Source organism: Ictalurus punctatus, chromosome 2 (assembly GCF_001660625.3).
Source record: "Ictalurus punctatus breed USDA103 chromosome 2, Coco_2.0, whole genome shotgun sequence".
Lineage (NCBI taxonomy): Eukaryota > Metazoa > Chordata > Actinopteri > Siluriformes > Ictaluridae > Ictalurus > Ictalurus punctatus.
Genome location: NC_030417.2, coordinates 38,679,706 through 38,703,218, shown reverse-complemented (window position 1 = coordinate 38,703,218; position 23,513 = coordinate 38,679,706). Strand labels below are relative to the sequence as shown.

Genomic DNA, 23,513 nt, shown 5'->3' with positions numbered 1-23,513 from the left:
CCTGCAGTGCAAACGCAAAGCGAAATACTGGAAAGAAAGAAAGAGAGAGAGAGAGAGTGAAGTGCTGAGGTAAGTTCTCTCATAAATATAACTGCAAGTCTGTCGTGTTGTGTTGCAAATGGCCGTCGTCCCTCTGCAACACTCTGAATATTTACATGCATGTGTAAAACGGCTGAGCGATGGCCTGATTAATGACTCTCGCTCCGACCGTCAGCGCTCGCTCGAGCATTTCAACATGCTTAGCACACCAATGTGACAATGAATTGTTTGCCCGGAGCTGGGGTGTGTTTGCATGCAGAGGCAGTGGGGGATCAGTGATATTGATCAGGAGGTTGTAGGATCAAATCCAAGTACTTCCACAGAACCACTATTGGACCGTCACATTTGTTCGGCACTATGTTTCTAGGCTTCTCCAGGACCAGTTTTGACTCTCGTAATTCCGCACGTTTCAGGGTGAAGCTAATTGGATTTGTAAGAAGTCCTGGTTGTACGCATTAGAAGACTAACTAATGTGAATCTCGACTTGATCGACTTCAGATCATGTAATCTGCACGGATTAGCAGACGCCGTTATCCAGAGCGACTTCTAGAAGAGCTTTGGAGTCTCTGTCAAAAACACATCCTCATGCTAGTTCACTCAGACAGGGACTAAGGGCACCATCGGGAACATTTTTGGAAAACAAGTTGTTTTATTTTGTTGGTATTAATTCAAGAATATAAAATAATAAAGAAAGCGAGATAAGACAAACCCGTAAATTAAGACACATCATAAATGAATGCAAAAGGAATGGTTCTGTAGGTGTATAAACGGCGGATGGGCCGGTCTGTCTGCGCAAAGCCGTAAGCCATAAACAAACGCCTCAGCTAACAGAAGATTTAGCGCTTACTTATTATTATTATTATTATTTTATTATTATAATTTTGTTTATTTTTTGGCATAGAAGTGAGTCGAATTTACCCTGATTGTTAATTTCGTGCTCCCAGCTGTCTGTGAAGGTGACCTTTTATGGAGTTCTGTGGGCGTCACTAAATGCAAATGTACGGAGCCCTTAAAGGGACATGGTGATGGGGAAAAAATGGGATGAGAGAAAAAAAAATTCAAAGCTTTTGCGTGTCCCCGAGAAACTTTTGCGTTCCCACGCAAACCTAGCCTACCTGTTGTGTTCTCGCGAGAGACTTCTGCGCGGTGGTTCGCGCTCGCATCTTCACAGCATCGCTTGAGTCATTTTTTTCGTTGAAACAATACTCTTTCGAGTAAATATCCTTTTCAGGGGTCTTTCACTTACGTCAGAACCGTGCCTCGAACTAAGCACAGACCGTTTCTCTTTATATTTGAGTCCAAGTTCAAAATAAAACTCTATGAACCGCTCCACTGTGAACCTACGGAGCTGTCTGACCCACTACCAGCGGGAAAATAAACAGGACGTGTTTGACCGAACTCATCACAGGTTTTGCGAGGGGAACGCAAAAGTTTCTCAGGGGAATGCGAAAGTTTTTTTTCCACCACCCTGTCCCTTTAGGGGCTCCATACAAATGAGCTTTATCTGGAACGTACGCACGTGAGTACGAAGAAAATCGGGTTTGGCTTACACAAACATTTATACACAACTTTACCAATCGTTTCAAAGTAAGAGTTAGACATCCAATTTATTTCACGTAATAAAGTGACAAATCCAAACGACTGTCTCAAATGATTCCTCGGGCCAATCCTGCGGAGCGTGCGGTCTTCAGTTCCCCGCTCACGACTTTAGTTCCTACCAACAGTTAGTTCCCATGAACTTCCCAAACCCGGATAATTGTTTCATCCTATCCTGAAATATACGTCCGCTCATTAAACGTGTATAGAGACGTTACTACTGTAAATCCCCACCAAATGACAAACTAGCTCAACTGGCATGTTCTCCTGCACGGATTCTATATTACAAGGCGTCTGAGAACCAGACTAAACCACATTGTGCTTCTTTCCTTACTTAGAAAAGAGATTTATTTTCTGCAAAGGTTTGGCCTGAAAATACGCATTTGAACGTTAATTGATGAGATTATGACAGAACTGGTCACGGTCAGGATGCAGTTTCGACAGTGAGATTCATTTCTCTCACACACACACACACACACACACACACAGGGGCAGGTGTTACGGAGCCCGGAGCGTTGGTACAGAAGGAAGTGTGAGGTTGTGCTGCTTAGCGTGAATAGAGCCAAGCGTCCTGCTGCATCCCAATGGACGGGGAAACTGGGGGAGTGAGAGAGAGAAGAAGAACAAGGGGATAGAAAGAGAGCGAGAGAGAAAGAGAGACAGCAAGTGAGAAGCAGAGAAAAGATCATTTTAAAGAGAGAGTGTGTGTGTGAGAGAAAGAGAGTGTGTGGGAAGTTAACATTGAATTAAAAATGAGAGATACGTAAATTACTGTACACCTATAATTAAATCTTCAGCAGGTGTGTGTGCACATGCACATGCACATATGTGTGTGTGTGTGTGTGTGTGTGTGTGTTGTCACGTTGTACTGCTATGTGTGAGACGGTGTTAATAACAGTAGCGTTCTTTTCGTGTCACCTCCGCAATCTGACTGTAGCAGCGTGTGGAGGATCTCCTCACCCACAGCCTGACTTCATGTTGCTCTGCTCTGAGAGACTGGAACTTAATGTTCTGTACCTGCTCTGTAAATCTTTCAGGTGTGTGTGTGTGTGTGTGTGTGAGAGAGAAAGTCATTATGACACTGATGTGCAGCCAGTTTTAAAAAGTGTTAGCCTAATGGGGTGCAACACTATGCCTCTTTCACTGTGACTCAAGCACAGAGGCCACACCTCCTCCAGGTATCAAGCACAGAGGCCACACCTCCTTGACTGTGACTGACAGACATTATGCCATGCCTCCTTCACTGTGACTGACAGACACCGAGGCCACGCATCCAACACTGTGACTGACAGAAACAGAGGCCACACCTCCTACACTGTGACTGACAGAAACAGAGGCCACACCTCCTACACTGTGACTGACAGAAACAGAGGCCACACCTTCTTCACTGTGACTGACAGACACAGAGGCCACACCTCCTACACTGTGACTGACAGACACCGAGGCCACGCATCCAACACTGTGACTGACAGAAACAGAGGCCACACCTTCTTCACTGTGACTGACAGACACCGAGGCCACACCTCCTACACTGTGACTAACAGACACCGAGGCCACACCTCCTACACTGTGACTGACAGACACCGAGACCACACCTCCTCCACTGTGACTTTTAAGCACAGAGACCAGACCTACTTTTATTGGACTCCTATGAATCAAGCACTGAGGCCACGCCTCCCCTCCAAATCAAGGACAGAGGCCACACCTCTTTCACTGGCACGCAAACGCTTGTCTACCATATGCAAGGACAAAATGACGTACAGGAAACTTTATTGTTATTTATTCATTTAAATGGTAATTGTTTAAAACTGTTCGTTATTTCAAAGCTCATTGCCAAGGTGAAGGAAAGCCGTTCAAAGGAAGTTAAAACGTGAAAACGCAAGGATGCCTTAAGATGTAGGGAGATACTATGTCTATAATTCACATCCACATATACACACGTGTGTGTGTGTGTGTGTGTGTGTGTGTGTGTTAATATGTACGTCGATTCTCATTCAGAAGTCATGTCTATATCTAATTTGTCCCGTATTACTCCTCGAGTCAAGTGGAAGTACATTTCGCCACTGTTCAAATCAGTTTCAATGAAGGAGGCGTGGCCTGTCTTGCATGGTCAGTCATAGTGAGGGAGGTGTGGCCTCTCTGTCTGTCAGTCATAGTCAAGGAGACGTGACCTCTGTGCCTGTTCAGTCCCAGCAAAGGACTCAATGCTTATCAGATATATATATATATATGATACGAGTTGTGTATGATGTCTGAAGGAGAGATGCACATTCCTAGCCCATGGCGTTTATTTCCCTCCATCAGCAGGTGTGCTACAATCCAGGGGAAATATTATTTATTTAGCATTGTCATGCTAAGTGCCCAGCATTAAGACATAACAGGAATCCAGACTGATTACGCCGATCTGTAATTTCCTCAGCAGTGTGACCTGCTCCACAGCTCAGCCCCCACACGGAAGAAAAGCGACTTCCTGTTTCTCGCGGCACAAAGAGGCCGCTGAAGAAAGAAGCAGTGTTTCGGCGCACTGTGCGTCTCTCTGCGTTAATTGAATGGCTGAGTGTCATGACGTCGCACAATGCTCTCATTCACCGCCGTGAAAAAAAAAACCCTCGGCTCTACGAGTCCGCGAGTCCGTTGCTCTTGGCTCGGCCGCCGCTGTTTTAAATGCCTGTGAGGTTTCTGCCTGGCTCTGGTGCACACTTAAGGTTTGGCGATTTCTCCCAAGGTGCAGGAATGCCCTGCTAGACAAGATAAGCAGCTGAAATAAGAGGCCTCGTTAGACCTTTCCGGCCTAATTAAGGATATGAAATCTAGACGCTAAGTAAAGTCGAGTAACGAGAGATCGGTTTGAACACTGCAGCAAAACTGTGGTGTCAAAAAAAAAAACCTGTTCTCGAAATGTTCAAATATTCCTCTCTCGCTTGATGGAGCGAATTCTAGGCTTTCCCTCGGTGAGAAATAAGACGCTATTCTCGCGTCAAATCTGACCGAAGTATCCGACCACGATTATTTTTTTTTTAAATAAAAAGAATGAAATGCGTAATAATAGCATGTGCTGGATCAAGTGCTATTCTATAAGCTGCTGAATAATGAGTGTGGAAGCCATTTTGTGCAATTAAACCAGATGTTGAAGTGCTTAATGTGACATTTACAACTAGGGCTGTTTGTGCAGCAATATTTTGGCAACGTATAACTGAATTAGTTTATAATAATTAACAAGCCCCTCCCCAGACCCCTAGCCTTAAGCACCCTGTTATTTTATAGCATTATTGTTCTCCTGTGGTTCTTGTATGGGTCTTCTCTCTAGTCTGAAAACAATGCAGGCGTTTACAGTGTCTACTTCCTTTTACGTATTTTTATCCTGTGAATATTTTATATCTGCTCGAACGGAGGCAGGATAATGTAGGGGAATGTGGAGCAGTGCAGCTCAGACACAATGGAACGTTCCTTTATTAAGAAAGCTCATGCCAGATTATGATTAAGATTTATGATAATCACTAATGCTGATTCATAATTTATGAATGTAAATGCTACATTTAGTGCACACTTCAGAAAGAAATTCCACTGCAGAGTGAACGCTGCTGCGCGTCTGATTGATCACCGATTTACTGCAGATCATGATCATGTGCAGTTTTTCACTGTAAATCCCTAACCCCTACACCCTACCCCTAACCCTTACACCCTACCCCTAACCCCTACACCCTTCTCCTAACGCCTACACCCTACCCCTAACCCCTACACCCTACCCCTAACCCCTACACCCTTCTCCTAACGCCTACACCCTACCCCTAACCCCTACACCCTACCCCTAACCCCTACACCCTACCCCTAACCCCTACACCCTTCTCCTAACCCCTACACCCTACCCCTAACCCCTACATCCTACCCCTAACCCCTACACCCTTCTCCTAACCCCTACACCCTTCTCCTAACCCCTACACCCTACCCCTAACCCCTACACCCTTCTCCTAACCCCTACACCCTTCTCCTAACACCTACACCCTACCCCTAACCCCTACACCCTACCCCTAACCCCTACACCCTACCCCTAACCCCTACACCCTTCTCCTAACCCCTACACCCTTCTCCTAACGCCTACACCCTACCCCTAACCCCTACACCCTACCCCTAACCCCTACACCCTTCTCCTAACACCTACACCCTTCTCCTAACCCCTACACCCTACCCCTAACCCCTACACCCTACCCCTAACCCCTACACCCTTCTCCTAACGCCTACACCCTACCCCTAACCCCTACACCCTACCCCTAACCCCTACACCCTTCTCTTAACCCCTACACCCTTCTCCTAATGCCTACACCCTACCCCTAACCCCTACACCCTTCTCCTAATGCCTACACCCTACCCCTAACCCCTACACCCTTCTCCTAACGCCTACACCCTACCCCTAACCCCTACACCCTACCCCTAACCCCTACACCCTTCTCCTAATGCCTACACCCTACCCCTAACCCCTACACCCTTCTCCTAATGCCTACACCCTACCCCTAAAGCCTACACCATTCTCTTAACCCCTACACCCTTCTCCTAACCCCTATACCCTACCCGTAACCCCTACACCCTTCTCTTAACCCCTACACCCTACCCCTAACCCATACACCCTTCTCCTAACCCCTACACCCTTCTCCTAACGCCTACACCCTACCCCTAACCCCTACACCCTTCTCCTAACCCCTATACCCTACCCCTAACCCCTACACCCTTCTCCTAACCCCTATACCCTACCCCTAACCCCTACACCCTTCTCCTAACCCCTACACCCTTCTCCTAACGCCTACACCCTACCCCTAACCCCTACACCCTTCTCCTAACGCATACACCCTACCCCTAACCCCTACACCCTTCTCCTAACCCCTACACCCTTCTCTTAACCCCTACACCCTACCCCTACCCCCTACACCCTTCTCCTAACCCCTACACCCTTCTCCTAACGCCTACACCCTTCTCCTAGCGCCTACACCCTACCCCTAACCCCTACACCCTTCTCCTAACGCCTACACCCTACCCCTAAACCCTACACCCTTCTCCTAACGCCTACACCCTACCCCTAACCCCTACACCCTTCTCCTAACCCCTACACCCTTCTCCTAACCCCTACACCCTTCTCTTAACCCCTACACCCTACCCCTAACCCCTACACCCTTCTCCTAACGCCTACACCCTACCCCTAACCCCTACACCCTTCTCTTAACCCCTACACCCTACCCCTAACCCCTACACCCTTCTCCTAACGCCTACACCCTACCCCTAACCCCTACACCCTACCCCTAACCCCTTCACCCTACCCCTAACCCCTACACCCTACCCCTAACCCCTTCACCCTACCTCTAACCCCTACACCCTTCTCCTAACCCCTACACCCTTCTCCTAACGCCTACACCCTTCTCCTAACGCCTACACCCTACCCCTAACCCCTACACCCTTCTCCTAACGCCTACACCCTACCCCTAAACCCTACACCCTTCTCCTAACGCCTACACCCTACCCCTAACCCCTACACCCTTCTCCTAACCCCTACACCCTTCTCCTAACACCTACACCCTTCTCCTAACTCCTACACCCTACCCCTAACCCCTACACCCTTCTCCTAATGCCTACACCCTACCCCTAACCCCTACACCCTACCCCTAACCCCTACACCCTTCTCCTAACCCCTACACCCTTCTCCTAACGCCTACACCCTACCCCTAACCCCTACACCCTTCTGCTAACTCCTTCACCCTACCCTTAACCCCTACACCCTACCCCTTACCTCTACACCCTTCTCCTAACCCCTACACCCTTCTCCTAACCCCTACACCCTTCTCCTAACGCCTACACCCAACCCCAAACCCGTACACCCTTGTCCTAACTCCTACACCCAACCCCTAACCTCTACACCCTTCTCCTAATGCCTACACCCAACCCCTAACCCCTAACCCCCTTCTCCTAACTCCTACACCCTTCTCCTAAAGCCTACACCCAACCCCAAACCCCTACACCCTTCTCCTAACTCCTAAACCCAACCCCTACACCCTTCTCCTAACCCTACACCCAACCCCTTACCTCTACACCCTTCTCTTAACCCCTACACCCAACCCCTTACCTCTACACCCTTCTCCTCACTCCTACACCCTTCTGCTAGCTCCTACACCCTTCTCCTAACTCTAACTTACACCCTGCCGCTACACTATTTTCCTAACCTTAACCTACGCTTATATCCTTCCCCAAACCTTAACCTACCCCTAAACCCTACTCCAAACCTTAACCCACCCTGTACCCTACCCTCACACCCTACACCTAACCTCAACCTAACCTTACACCATACTCCCTATTAAGACACGAGAAGAAAAAAAGTGTCCTCTTTTTGTAAAGCCAGAATATGGTCACCTTAACCCTAACTGTGATGTAATGCTACACGCATCAGAGACAGTTACGTTTTATTTATTCATGTATTTATTTATCTTCTTAAAACAAATCCAAACACTGACCATATTTTAGAGCATGCCGAGGACATCGAAGTCTACAAAAGGAAGTAGAGCTTTTTCACATTTAGCTCCTAAACTCTGGAATAGCCTTCCTGATAATGTTCAGGGTTCAGCAGACACACTCTCTCAGTTTAAATCTAGATTAAAAACACGTTTTTTTCAACCCAGCATTCACGTAACGCAGCTCATAACTTTGTTATGCAGACATCTCTGATTAAACGATAACAAATGCACACGGTTATCTCTGCCTGAAATTCAATGAACAGCAGCCACGCTAATCCTTCTCAATTTGTTTCCTGTTCCTACCCCGGGATGCCCATCCCGAGGTAATCAGTGAATGTACCAGCTCCAGCTCAGAACCAGCCTCTACGAAGATTCCAGATGACACCAACGCCTGCAAAGACTTTCGATGATACCAACGCCCTACACGTGTTGCTCCTGGGATAGCAGTGGGCCTGAACCGTTCTGCTCCGCTCTCCGGGCCGGCCTGGACCTTCCTGGTGCCCTGCTTCTGGAGTTCTCGTCGCTTGGAGGCCAGTCACTGTTGCTGAGGATGGCCCCATGTGGACAGTCTTGGGACATTTGTAAGCCGTGGACAGGGCATCGGACTACAGCTGATGCGGGCAGGTTTGGTGCGGTGTCTTTTTGCGCCCAGGTCTCCACCAGTGGACAGTCAGACTTCCTGTTGAGACTGTGTTGAATCTCCTGCTTACACAGCTGCACTGTTGTTTGATCGTGTAGCACGCAGTTATAGAAGGGATTTATTTATAATCGCACTATCCGGTTTGACCCAGATGAGGACGGGTTCCCTTCTGAGTCCGGTTCCTCTCAAGGTTTCTTCCTCAGATCATCTCAGGGAGTTTTTCCTCGCCACCGTCCCCGTCGCCTCTGGCTCGCTCTTTAGGGTAGATTCACATCGGAAATGTATATGTTCCTGTAAAGCTGCTTTGTGACAATGTCAACTGTAAAAAACGCTTTACAAATAAAACTGAATTGAATCGTAGTGCTTTTGACTTTATTTCCATCTGTGGCCTTGACGTAACCCAAAAATAATCAGATTACATTACTTTCATATTGCCATACTTGGATTACATTACTGATTACATTTTTTATGAAGTATCTGTAACGGAATACATTTTTAAAGTAACCCTCCCAGCCCTGCCTCTAGCCCCTACCCATAACTTCAATACCCTACATCATAACAGCATTCGACACTTCACATCCCATCAGCCTCCTGCTCGCAGTGTACTCTCTAAACAGGGGTGACTTGGGGGTCATTAATAAATAAAACCTGTTAAATTGATTTTTTTTTTTTCTTTTCTCAGCTCTGTGCACACCCAACCTTCTTGAATATTCTCACCTCATATTTGTTCAGATTTCTGCATAAAACGTCTGTAGTACAACTGTAGAGCTTAAAGGGACGATATGTAGGATTTAAACGGCATTCGGAGTGACGATACGTAATAAAAAGATACACATGTAATACAGTACCTGCGCTGTCATATCCGAGCTCCATCACGCCCCGCGCTGTGAAAGGAAGCGTTATACAAGTGGGATTTGCTGAAATGAGATATATCTGTGAGTGTAAAATCATATCGCTCAGGTATTTTTGGAAACCAGAATCAGCGAAAGTGTTTTTTTTTAGCTGTCAGACACCCGAGCGTTTGTTCAGTCTGATCTGATTTCCTCTCTCCGTGTCACTGTTAGACTATTAGACAGCCGTTTCGTTTGTTTAGAAGCCATTTCAGGGTCGTCGCGTCTTAATTACACTTTCGCACTCGAAAAAAAGTGTTCACGAATGCTCTCTTACAGGCCCGTTTGTTTTAACTTAAATCAAGCACCTTTTTAGATTTTAATTTCAATGTTGTTCATTCTTGGAAACATACTCCGCGGAAAGAGAAGCGTCCCTTTTTTCGGTATTTTAAAGATAATTTCGTCAAATCCAAATAAGATTTACAGACCTTTATCGGAAAGGGTTTAAACCGGGGGTTCTCAATCTTTCGTAACTAAAGCCCCCCACAAGCCTCCCCTATCATGTGGCACGCCCCCCCCCCCCACCCCGCCCATACTGGAGGAGACCAGGTATAATGATGATCTATATTCTATATAAAATTGATCTATTTATAAATTAATCTATAATCTGTTTTTGATAGATAGATAAATAAATAGATTGGTTAATGCTCTGGGTTACTGATCGGAAGGTCGGGGGTTCGAGCCCCAGCACTGCTAAGCTGCCACTGTTGGGCCCTTGAGCAAGGCCCTTACCCCTCTCTGCTCCAGGGGGCGCTGTATCATGCCTGACCCTGCACTCTGACCCCAACTTCCTGACATGCTGGGCTATGTGAAGAAAAGAATTTCACTGTGTTGTTTGTGATCAATAAAGACTCCTTATAATAGATAGATTTTTTTTTGCTTTTGTGTTTTTGTACTTTTTTAATTACTTTTCATAACTTTTATGATTTAAAAAAAAAACCCACCTTCTATGACTTTTATAAAACTATATAACAGACAGGAATGGAACATGAATGATATAAAATTTCTGAAAGTTTCTGAACACTTTAACGACTACAAGAGAACTAGTCTGTGATAACGTGGACTATTTTACATGTAAAACATGTTGCATTACGTTCGTCTTGCGTTGTAAAAACATTCGCATATGAATGCTGTAAATTGGGATGAAGGCCGCGGAGAGTTGCTACGGCTTGAACAAAAAGTCGATAGATTTGTCGCTAGGTGTTTTTTTTTTTTTTTTGCCAAAAAAGTCGCTAAAGAGGTCTGAAAAGTGGCTGAGTTGGGAACAGTGTTCTGCACTGACAGCTAGATCAACGGCAGGATAAGCTCCACCTCTCTCCAAGCAAAAAAGAAAATACACAGGGAGAGGGAATGCGGGGTTTTTCAATTAATACACATTCTATATGAAAAGCAATAAAATACCCTGAGCACTCAAATGATGCCCTGTCTGTGTTTTTTTCTTGAAAACAATCAGTGCCCCCCTTCCGACCTCTCCCTGTGTGGAGAAACGCTTGTTTAAATGATGTTTTTCACGCTTGTTCAATGAACCATAAACACTTATTGCACGTGCACATGTGGAACAGTCCTTCAGACTCCAACAGTTTAGAGGCGGAAGGTGATTAAGGTCACAGATACAATAAGTTAGGACACTAAAGAGACCTTTCTACTGACTGTGAAAAACACCAGGAGAAAGATGTCTAGGGTTCCTGCTGTCCTGCGTGAACATGCCATAGACCTGCTGCAGGGAGGCGTGAGGACTGCAGATGTGTCCAGAGCGATAAACTGTAACGTCTGTAATGTAAGACGCCTGAGACGGTGCTACAGGTAGACAGGAAGGACAGCTGATCGTCCTCGCAGTGGAACATTACATGTAAGCGTGTGTGTCCCCCAGACGTGATCAAGAACTTGCAAATGTGTTGGTGGAAGAGCAGGGGAACATGTCACAACGAGAACTGACCAATCTGGTGCAGTCCATGAGGATGAGATGCACTGAAGCATCTTACTTAAAGCAGCTCGAGAACACCAGATACTGACTGTTCCTTCTGATATTCCTTTGGAAGCGTGGTTTCTGTATCTGTCCTGTTGAAGGAGGTGTGGTTTCTGTATCTGTCCTGTTGAAGGAGGCGTGGTTTCTGTATCTGTCCTGTTGAAGGAGGCGTGGTTTCTGTATCTGTCCTGTTGAAGGAGGTGTGGTTTCTGTATCTGTCCTGTTGAAGGAGGTGTGGTTTCTGTATCTGTCCTGTTGAAGGAGGTGTGGTTTCTGTATCTTTCCTGTTGAAGGAGGTGTGGCTTCTGTATCTGTCCTGTTGAAGGAGGTGTGGTTTCTGTATCTGTCCTGTTGAAGGAGGTGTGGTTTCTGTATCTGTCCTGTTGAAGGAGGTGTGGTTTCTGTATCTGTCCTGTTGAAGGAGGTGTGGTTTCTGTATCTGTCCTGTTGAAGGAGGTGTGGTTTCTGTATCTGTCCTGTTGAAGGAGGTGTGGTTTCTGTATCTGTCCTGTTGAAGGAGGTGTGGTTTCTGTATCTTTCCTGTTGAAGGAGGTGTGGCTTCTGTATCTTTCCTGTTGAAGGAGGTGTGGCTTCTGTATCTTTCCTGTTGAAGGAGGTGTGGCTTCTGTATCTGTCCTGTTGAAGGAGGTGTGGCCTCTGTGCTTGTCCTGTTGAAGGAGGCGTGGCCTCTCTTCTTGTCCTGTTCAGCAACAGACAGCCCAAAAGACAATCAGTATTTTTATGACAGATCCGTGCTGATGTTGTTCTGCTTCAGAAGGTTTGTTTTTATTTCCTTTGCTGATCGAGCATTCTTCTTCATGTGTCTTTGCCTGTGGGGCATTTTAGTCTAAAGAATTTCTTGTTGAGTGGAATGAATAGACGCTGAACGCAGCGATGAAGCAGAAATAGGAAGGCCCTTTCCTTCCGTGACTGTCTGCATGTCTGTAAGTTGTTGTGCGTTTTGTTCCCGTGATGATGCCCCGCAGCATGCACGTTTGAGGTTTAAAGGGATTTTACCAGCCGCGTTTGCATCGTATGTCATGAAACACACGTTCTCTCAGATCGCTGAATGAAATGTGCGATATGCATGAATAGTGTGTGTTTGTGTGTGTCGAGCACTTATGCAGACACGACGCGTCACGAGGCCTGCTTTGTGAGACGTCTTAAATGCACATACACGTGTGTGTGTGTCTGTGTGTGGGTGTGTGTGCTTGTGTTTCTGCGTGTTAATGAGTGGAAGATGGAGGAAGGAGAGGGGGATGGCGGAATGGGATGGATACAGCTGGAGTGAGAGAGAGAAAGGGAGAGTTTGGTGAAAAGGTAACCATGGTAACTCTCTTTGCTAAGGCCTGAATTGACAGAGAGGAGAGCAGGAGAAAGAGGGAGGGAGGGGCGAGGTATGGATAGAGCAGAGAAAAAGAGAGAGAGAGAGAGTGAAAAAAGAGAGAGAGAGAGAGAGAGAGAGAGATGTTAGGATGCTAGTGCAGACTCCACGCTAAAGGGTTAATGTGTGTCAGAGCAGCAGGTTAATCTTTCATCACACGCAGAGGGCAGTGCAGTATTTACACACTAACCGGACCCTGAGGAATATACACGGGGAGAGAGAGAGGGAGAGAGAGAGAGAGAGAGAGAGGAAGCAAACAAGAGCAGTATGGAAGGAGGTTTGGATGAGGATAGGGACCCATCGATGGAAGGAAAGGACATGAAGAGTGTATACACTATGTTAAAATTTCTAGCCACTCCCATTTATAATGCCCTGACACCATATATGGTAATGGCCCCACCCCCATCGTGCAAACGCTTTATTTTTTGTTCCCACCCACCAGTCATCTCTCATCTATCACATGACATGGCGAAAGCTAACACTTCGTTAGTTAGCTACCTAACACACTCTGAGGAAAGCGCTATCTGCCCTCTTCCACGTACTCCATGTGACCGGTTAGTGTCACCCCTGAACTCTACCTCACCTGGATTAGAATTCCTTTTAACTATGCATACTCTTAACGAAGTAACCAATTTAACGTAAACAGCAGGGGGCGATGTAGTACAGGCTTTTTTTTTTTTTTTTCCTCATGAGGCATGCACAGTTTCAGCGGAGTGGGTGGAGTCAGTTTTCAGGGAAGAGAAAGCTTGTTATGTAAAAATAAATAAATAAATAAATAAATAAATAAATAAATAATGGCTCCTTTAATCTACAAAGCCAGTGAGGAAGGAAACTAGGCATGACTTGGAGCAACTGGCCCTTACAGTGCATTCCTATAGAAGTCAATTTCACCGTATCGCACAGCCGCAGTATCTGAACGTATTTTAGGCCTCGACCTGATTCTGCGTCTCGGTCTGGATTTGATTCTGATTCTGATTCGTCTGACTCAGCGGCCACGGCAGCAGATGTCATCTCCCATCACAGTCACTTAACGTGGCGCTTCACACTCACAGCTAATTGTGTCTGGTGTCAGTTATGCGTGAAGATGACACGGCGCGGGTAAATAAAATGAAGGTGTCGCTAATTCAGAGCATGATGTTTTAATCAACGCTTTTATGGCGATTATCTGCACTTTTTTTTTTTTAACGAGCCGAACCAGACAGACTGCCATGCGGGCTTCGGGAATCTATTGGGATATGGCAGAATTGCAAATCTGGGCTAACACACAGTAGCATGCAAAGTCTGCAGTCTGGATTGTGTGTGTGTGTGTGTGTGTGTGTGTGTAATGCCATTACACACCATGTGCGCATTATTGATCAATCTAACCGGGGATATCGGTCTCTAATGCAGCTTTCAAATCGTCTACTACCTCTTCTCTTCTCCTCTTCTCCTTTCTGTCCATCTCTCCCTGCTTTATATTCATCCTGCTCGTATTGTCTTTCTTCCGCATCGCTCCCTCTCTCCCTCCGCTTTATATGCGCCTCCATGTTGTGCTTGCACTCCCTCCATCTCGGTGTTTCATATCCATCTCCTTCTCTCGAGCCCTTCTCCTCTCTTTCATTGGGAGAGATTATTAATATTAATGCCTCTGTCTCTCCTTCTATCTCTCATGTCCTTTCGCGTTCCATATGTCTTTTTTCCCCACTTCTTGCCTCGATCTTATGCTCGTCCTGTACTGTCTGTCTCTCTCTCTCTCTCACCTTCTGTCCTCTCTCTTTTTTTCAGTGCTTATCCATTAACGTTGATCATTTCTTCCTCTCCCTGCAGCTGTGCAGTCATCTATCAGTTTCATAATCCATCGCAATCTATCCCTCATTTTTCCGCCAGGCTCCGACGCCTCCACGTGTCAAATGCGTTTGCGTGTCGTGTCCATTATGTGGACAGCCGCCATTAATAACGGCCTGTGTTTCACCAGATGCTCTTATATAAGGTCACCGAGGTCAAAATAACCCCACAGTGGGGGTCGCTTCTCTCCGGCTCAGGGGTCGGCGCCGAACGAGCCATCGATCAAAGTAAACGGGCCGTGCCGTCTCACGCCCTCGGCGCGCCATCAGCGTCGGGATTAGCAGCCACGTCGCGCTATAACGCAGCATTCTCAAATCCGACCGGTCAGGAGGCGTCGGTTCGTTCCAGCTGCAACTCAAAGCGTCCCTATACTAACGACTCGTTCACATCTGGACTCGTTAATACAGACACGCCACCTAAACGGTGTCGATGCGCTGTGGAGACATTTCTTTGACGTTTACGGAAGGAGTCTCCAGTGTCAGCGCTCTGTAACGGTTTAACGTTTAAGTTTCCCCGCATCTTCAGGAGAGACGACGTTGCACTTCCTGGTTTCTCTGCAACATGCCATCGACGGTTTATAGCTGCTGTAACGAAAGCGGGAACAGGAATTTGCTCCTCGGATGTTCCCCAGCACTAAATGTATCTGTAAAGACGGGTTAAAAAGTACGACGTGTCTTCCAGTGATGAATGAAACGTACAAACCGTAGGCGAATTGCCGTGGTATAGGACAAATGAGACACTTTGGGGCGTGTTTTTATTGGGAAATAATGCATTTCAGGTGGTTGCACACCGTACCGCTGATGATCTTCCTGTAACAGCACATCCCGCTGTGTTCTATTCCTTACTTCACTGACAGGGATTCGAAATGTACCGTGATTCCGACACTCGTGTCCGGAACTAGCCAAGAATTGAATTTACCTGTAAAGATCTGTGACTGAAAAGCATTTTTTATTTTATTTTAAAGGCTACTCGTAAATATAATAAGGGTGTGGAAAAACATAACGTAGTATAAAACGGTCCATCCTGAGGCGTATTTTCTCTGGGGGATTGCTTTCAAAAAAAAAAAAAAAAAAGCCAGACTGCAGGTACTTCAACAACGAGAGCGTTTATTGTTATTTTCTTTTTTTTATTGCTCTGGAGATTCATGCATGGTCGCTGTGTAATTATTCTTAATACACTTTGCACACTTCACAGTAATTAGGAGAGCATTTAAAACAGGATTTATCGCCATGTTTTGACCTTCTCGCAAAGTCATGACGTCTTGTTTTTTTTTTTCTCTCTCTCTCTCTCCCTTTATTTATTTTTTTTTTATTTATTTATTTATTTTACAGTAATTCTACTCGGGGAGGTTTCTGGAATCCACGGAGGACCCGTAAAGACAAAGGAGATACAATATGTGTACACGAGTCGTCTGTGTGTGAAACCAAAAACAAAGAGAGGACAAACAGGAGACAGGAGAGTAATTAATTCACCTGAGGAGGAGGAGGAGGAGGAGGAGGAGGAAGGAAGAAAAAACAATGTTTAACTAAGCTAGAATCAAGACTCGGTGGTGGCGAGTCCCAAAACGGATATTCATCTTGTGGAATAAGTTTAATACACACACTTCACATTCGGAATACAGGAAGGTCATGACTCAGATGCCATGCGGATCACCACGGTGACCGTCCTTCCTAACCCCGCCCCCTTCTTTTTCCTGTTGGCCCAGCTGCTGTTTTGGCTCCTCCTCCTGGGCCAGGACATCGCAGGAGCCACGTCGACCTGCCCGACACCTTGCAGCTGCTCCAATCAAGCGAGCCGAGTGATCTGTACCAGACGGAACCTGGACGAGGTTCCGGAAAATATATCCAACAACACGCGGTACCTTAACTTACAGGAGAACTCGATACAGGTAAATATTGTGTTGATAAATATTGATCTGATCACTTTCTAACAGAGCTGCAGTGTTTGTTCGCTCGAGTGTGTGTTTGCTGCTCGTCTGTCAACCGTTTCGCAGTTTTAATTACTGCTGCACCCGGTACTGCCGGTAACCCGAGCGTTGCTTAAACTGCAAGAAGAAGGCCGTGTAAGCATCTTTCGCTTAACTGCTGAGACAGAAAGCAAATAAAAATAATTACCTGGTTTTTTTTCCCCGCACAAAACCGTTCGAGTTTGAGTCGTTTGAGTGCTGAATCAGGAGTCGCAAAGTGACCCGATCTGAACACCAGGGTCTGAGGATTCGGGATTTAAACAATTTAGGGAGGTATTCCCTTGTGGTTTGGTCTGCAAGGGATAGTAAAAAAGCATTCACTATTTAGAAAAATGTAATAATAATAATAATAATAATAATAATACCATTCATCATGCCTACCTGTTAGCATGAAAAAAAGGATTTGTCGTATCCCAGAGCCCCACTTGAAATGATTAAAAAATCTAAAAATGTTTCAGCACCTGAGGACATCCTAGATATTTTCTCTTTTGGCTTCTTTTCCTCTCGTCGCTGTGTTACCCAGAGATTAAAGATTTGACAGGTTTTTTTTTTTTCCAGTTCTCTCAAACACCCCTCCAGCCCACAGGGTTTCACACTCTCGCTTATGCTCCCCTCCCTTCTTGTTCTTCATATAGAGAGGGTGATGGCGATGAGCCAGGAGGAGCCTTTTGCTCTCTTCCGAAAGGAAGTAGCTTAGGCTGCCGCTAATGTGCCAGTTCTCTCCGAGTCCAGAATGTGTGAAATTGCAACGGTGCTTGAAACGCAGTCACCCTTCATCACGTGTCGGGAGGGATTTCAGCCTCATCTAACAAGATAAGGTTCTGCTTGGTGGTTTAGTAAAGATATTTCCCCATCCGTGATAAATTTCTTTTACACGTGCCACCAGCAGGCTGCCGCGAGGTGTTTGTGAGGTTTTTATCAGGTGGCACTATCACGCAGTTGAGCTAACTCCGAGTGCTGTAACGTGGAAATATTTTATGAGCGCTTGCTTTTGAGAGCTCGGTACACTGCAAACAAAAGGAGGTTTGAAACTCAAGGTTGTTTGTTTCTTTTTAACAGTGGCTCTCTGCTCTATAATTATTCATGGAATGTATTTTATGTTTGTATTTTTGTCTGCGCTGTTTGTCTAAATATTTCATGAGAAGCGGACGTGCAAATCAAATCAAACTCAGACGCAGCTACAATAATGAAACTGATTTTTAACTTGCATTCCTCTAATTGTAATATTAAGCTTCTGACAGTTTACTGTATATGGTGATTTATGGTGATTTATGGTGTAGCAGTCATATCACAAAATACATACTACTCATACTGTCCAGTCTGTGAAAGCAAAGGACTTAACCTGACCTTCTCTCACCCAGGTGATAAGATCAGATACCTTCAAGCACTTGCGACACTTGGAGATCCTCCAGCTTTCCAAGAACCAGATTCGCCAGATCGAAGTTGGCGCATTCAATGGCCTCCCGAACCTCAACACTTTGGAACTGTTTGACAACCGTCTCACGCTGGTGCCATCACAAGCGTTCGAGTATCTCAGCAAGCTTCGGGAGCTCTGGCTTCGTAACAACCCCATCGAGACGTTGCCAGGCTATGCCTTCCACCGCGTGCCCTCCCTTCGCCGCCTTGATCTGGGTGAGCTCAAAAAGCTGGACTACATTTCAGATGCTGCCTTTGTCGGCCTTGTCAATCTGCGCTACCTGAACCTGGGCATGTGCGGTCTGAAGGACATCCCCAACCTGACACCTCTGATCCGGCTGGAGGAGCTGGAGCTCTCTGGAAACAAGCTGGAAATCATAAGACCTGGATCGTTCCAAGGCCTGGAGTCTTTGCGCAAACTGTGGCTCATGCACTCCCAGATGTCTGTCATTGAACGCAATGCCTTCGATGACCTTAAGAGTCTGGAAGAGTTGAATCTATCCCACAATTCCCTGCATTCACTGCCCCATGACCTCTTCACCCCATTGCAGAAGCTGGAGAGAGTGCACCTCAACCACAATCCCTGGGTGTGTAATTGTGATGTGCTTTGGCTTAGTTGGTGGCTGAAAGAAACTGTACCAAGTAACACAACTTGCTGTGCCCGGTGCCATGCACCACCCTACCTGAAGGGCAAATACATTGGAGAGCTGGACCAAAGCCATTTCACGTGCTATGCCCCTGTTATCGTCGAGCCCCCCACTGACCTCAACGTGACCGAAGGCATGGCTGCTGAACTCAAGTGCCGTACCGGAACCTCCATGACGTCTGTAAACTGGATTACACCCAATGGAACCTTGATGACCCATGGATCATACCGCGTCCGGATCTCGGTGCTACATGATGGAACTCTGAATTTTACAAATGTCACCTTGCGCGACACTGGACAGTACACCTGCATGGTGACCAACTCAGCTGGCAACACCACAGCAACTGCCGTCCTGAATGTCACTGCAGCAGACACCAGTGTCAATTACACCTACTTTACTACCGTCACTGTTGAAACTGTAGAATCCACAGGAGAAGAGGATTCGGCCCTACGTTCGATCAATGAGACTATTATACACATCCCTGGTCCTACACCTTCTGGGCGTCTCTGGCATGATGCCATCCCAACAACAACTTCCTCTCTATCAGTTTTTGGATCCTCATCTTCTCCCCGAGCAACCAAACCCACATTTACTGTCTCTGTCTCTGAGCCGAGCTACCCCACTGGGCTGGATGATGTAATGAAGACTACCAAGATCATCATTGGCTGCTTTGTGGCTATTACCTTCATGGCAGCTGTTATGCTGGTGGTCTTCTACAAGCTGAGGAAGCAGCACCAGTTGCACAAGCACCATGGACCAGCGAGAGCCATTGAGATTATCAACGTGGAGGATGAAATTGGAGCCAGCGCCAGCGTCCGCGGAAGTGGGATCTCTGGTGGTTCCACCATGCCCCAGGCCGGATCCAGTGGAGGAAGCCAGAGCCTGCGGCTGCATCACCCGGAGATTGTCAACCTACCCAACCTGGCTCGGACGGACCACCTTAACCACTACTACAAGCCCCACCACTTCAACAACAACATGATGAGTTTGGGGCTCTCTGGAAGTTCTGGGATCGGCCTCAACAACAACAACAACCCGTGTTCCCAGGCCCAACCCACGCCGATCTCCTGTTCCCAGGTGCCCGTCTCAGTGAGCTCCATTCCGTCCTCAATGCCCCTGCCTACCCTCGGCATCCATGGATCACTCAAAGGCCTAATGGGTAAAGGGCAGAACCCTCAAATTGAGCCTTTACTCTTTAAGAGTGGCTCTAAGGAGAATGTCCAAGAAACTCAGATCTGAGAAGGAGAGAGTGAGCGAGAGAGTGTGTGAGAGAAAGGGGATAGAGAGATAAAACAAGGGAGGGAAAAATAGAAAGATGGTATGAGGGAGACAGAAACAGATGAAGTGTACTGGCTGTTCAGCCCCCGTGGGTTTGTTGTTCTCAGGAGTAACGAGCGAGGTAGACCCAGCATTGTATGACATATTACCTACACAAGAAAAAGACGTTGCTGTGAACCACTGCACTGCAATGCCAGAGACGGAGAGAGGGAGGGAGGAAAAGAAAGAAAGAAAGACAGATGCCGCAGCATTTAGATTAACGCTTACCGAACCAACACTCAGTCCGATCAGTGTCAAAAGGGATAACATCAGCAGAGCAAAAGCTCTCACACGGCGTTCAATGCGGTATCAATTTAATACACCATCAGTAATTATGTGCCAAACATGCACAGATACGTGCCAAAGCAAAATCTTTGTGCATCAGCATTACAAAGATGCTATCTCGCTGAAAAGTTAAAGAAAATAACTCCACACACAGTATGCAGTAAATGAGACGTTTATAAATTCAAGAGTAAATTTTTTTATATATGTATATTGAACATACCTACGTGTTCTAAATATGTATATACAACACAAGCAGCCAAGAGTATTATAGGGTCGGTGTACTGTAGGAGTGCCGGGAAAAGACAACAATAGGTCATGATTATCATTCGGATAGACGTAGAGGTTTGCAGTAGCATTCAGGGTTGATGGATTAGACAGACCAGCACTGTGTCGAGGGCTTGTGATTCGTTCTGATGGACTCCGCCATATTCTCGCCTTCCCTATCCTTTTAACACCTCGAGGTGGGAGGAGGAGAAAGAGAGAGCGTTCTTTCCTTTCTTTTTCTTTTCTTTTTTTTTTCCGAAGGAACCTAAAGGGCAAAAGACAATTATCGAAAAATCTGAAAACAACAACGACGACGACGACGACGACAGAAATAAATAAATTAAAAAAAAAACGAAACTGTGAAACTACACACGATATATAAATATATTTTCATTCAGAGAAATAAATTATGAAGAATCTTTCATTTTTTTTTTTTGGTTGTTTTTTTTTTTTTTGCTTTGTTTTCTGACCGAAAGCCACGTCTTTGAACGGATCGAGCGGCTGCACTTTGCCGACCTTTAGCGCGCTCACGGACGGCCAAAATGGCCGAACGTCTGGATTTTTTTCTGGAGCTCCTGGAATTTCTGTTTTGACTTATTTTTAGTCCTTGAAATCCCCCCTTTTCCCTTTTCTTGTTGCATTTTACTAACAGGGTTATTGGTGACGTGTCATGTTTCGTTCATCCTTACAGTGAAATTTATCCCAGATGCTTGTCGCGGTACGAACGTTTTAGCGTTACAATGTTAAATTAAAATCGAATTGTACGGATTGAGGCTGGGGGGGGGGGGGGTAAAATCACCGACACCAACAAACTATGCTAACCACAACGATAACACAGTAATAGGTAATGTAACTAAAAGCAAAATGTGAATTTTTATCTAAATGCTGCTATACACAGAGAGAGAGAGAGAGAGAGAGAGAGAGAGAGAGAGAGAGAGAGAGGGAAAAGTAAACATTTTATGATGATTTGTCCCTCTATATTAAAGACGTGAATACAATTTTATGGCTATTACATGTATTATTATAATTAAATTCTAATTATAAAAATGCCTATATGTCAGCTTTTTTATTTTATTTTTTATTTTTTTAATTTCGGTTCCTTTTGTATCCAGAGGTGATGTTTGTATTTCATTGTGCTAGACGTGATTGTCACCACAGCGGATTAAAATTTTATTCTCACAGCGGAATTAAAAACAAAAAAACAAAAACAAACAAACAAACAAACAGAAAATAACGACACCAACTTTAGCAGACGTCAGAACATCAAAACCGGGAAAAAAAAAAAAAACATTTCAACAAAAAAAAACAAAAAAAAAAAAACAAAAGACGAAGGGCCTGTGATCGAGGCCGCTTTTCAACTCTGTTTTCTACAACCTCAACCAGGAGCCTGAATATATTTTTCCCCTCGTGTGACCGAACAGAAAGCCAGGCTCTGGCGTTAACTTTAACGTTAACAGTGCAAATACAGTGGATTATAACCTTGGACACGGACACGGACTCGGACAAAGACTTTTAATCCGTAATGACTCTTACAGAAGATAAAGGTAAGAGATTGAAATAGAATCTGGAAAGATGTTTTTTTTTTTTTTTTTTTTTTTTTAAAGGAACAAGGACAAATATCTGAGAAAATATAGAAATATAGAGCTCTTTTAAAAGAAAACAGACCTATTATGATAATAAGTGTCTTTCATTATTTGTTTTTATCTAGTTTCATTTTTTTTCCTTTATTTGATTTGATTTTTTTTTTAAAGATCAAGTGTTATCTTAATTGTAATATTGTTATTGTTATTATGATTAGCAAACTCGTTATTCTGAGAAATATTCTGTTTAGCGGAATTAAAAAGAAATATGGCACATGAAACATGGGAAACATAATGAAACCCGGTGGTGTTTAATTGTATTTATTTATTGTTTAGTATTATTATTATTATTATTATTATTATTATTATTATGATGATGAATTATTTTCGGGCTTGCGGTGTGTTGCGTGTACTGCCGCTCAGAGGGACGAGATGGTGGCGTCGTCCTCCTGCAGACAGAGGGATGGTATGAGAGGACGGAAAGAGTCCTGTTCTCAGAATGACACCTATTAGCTGTGCTGAGAAGCGCCGCTGCGCCGTGTCAGCATCCCGTTGCCGTGGCAACGCGCCGTCGATATAATTGAGCTGAACCGCATCAAAGCTGCCGTGCCATCTTTGCTGGTCCATTTGCTGGTGTATCTGAGGATCCTTCAACCTGAAACGCACACACGTACACACACGTACACACACGCACACACACACACATACACACACACACCCTCGCTCTGGCCCGGCATCTCCGCTCGCTCCCATGGCGAGGTTTCCCTGGCAACTGTTGCCGCTGCGACGGTCACCAGCGCTGTGTTCAGGTCTCTGATGCAAATGTGAGGACAGAAAATGTTTCTCGAAGGTGTGACACACACACACACACACACACACACACACACACAGTGTTTTTTTTACATACGTATGCATGTCACACACCAGTTCATTGGCATTCATGAATCTCACATAGCCATAACTAACACAGCGCTGATTTTCCATGTGTACTGGAGTGATGGAGGATTATTTCTGTTATTTCTGCGTTGGAGTGCTACACGGGCTGCTCGTGCAATATGATTTACTGTACGTGTGTGTGCTTTCTGTACGTGTGTGTTTTCTTTTTTTAAATTTAGCATATTATTTAGTAATCATGTGAGTAATCATGTTTACTTTGCTATATGCTGTATGTCTCTCTCTCCTTGTGAAGGGGGCATGGCCTCTGTGTG

The 23,513-nt window shown here is 45.5% G+C and overlaps 1 protein-coding gene across 1 annotated transcript in view; it reads left to right on the top strand.

The window, feature by feature from the left end:
• Positions 1–21,660, top strand: part of lrrc4ba (leucine rich repeat containing 4Ba) — a 57,381-nt gene extending 35,721 nt beyond the window's left edge. Inside the window, exons 3-4 of the mRNA XM_017495950.3 lie at positions 16,162–16,718; positions 18,158–21,660. Of these exons, the coding sequence (XP_017351439.1) occupies positions 16,473–16,718; positions 18,158–20,098 (2,187 nt within the window). The 5' untranslated portion in view covers positions 16,162–16,472 and the 3' untranslated portion in view covers positions 20,099–21,660. The remainder of the gene's footprint in view (positions 1–16,161; positions 16,719–18,157) is intronic.
• The last annotated feature ends 1,853 nt before the right edge of the window (positions 21,661–23,513 follow it).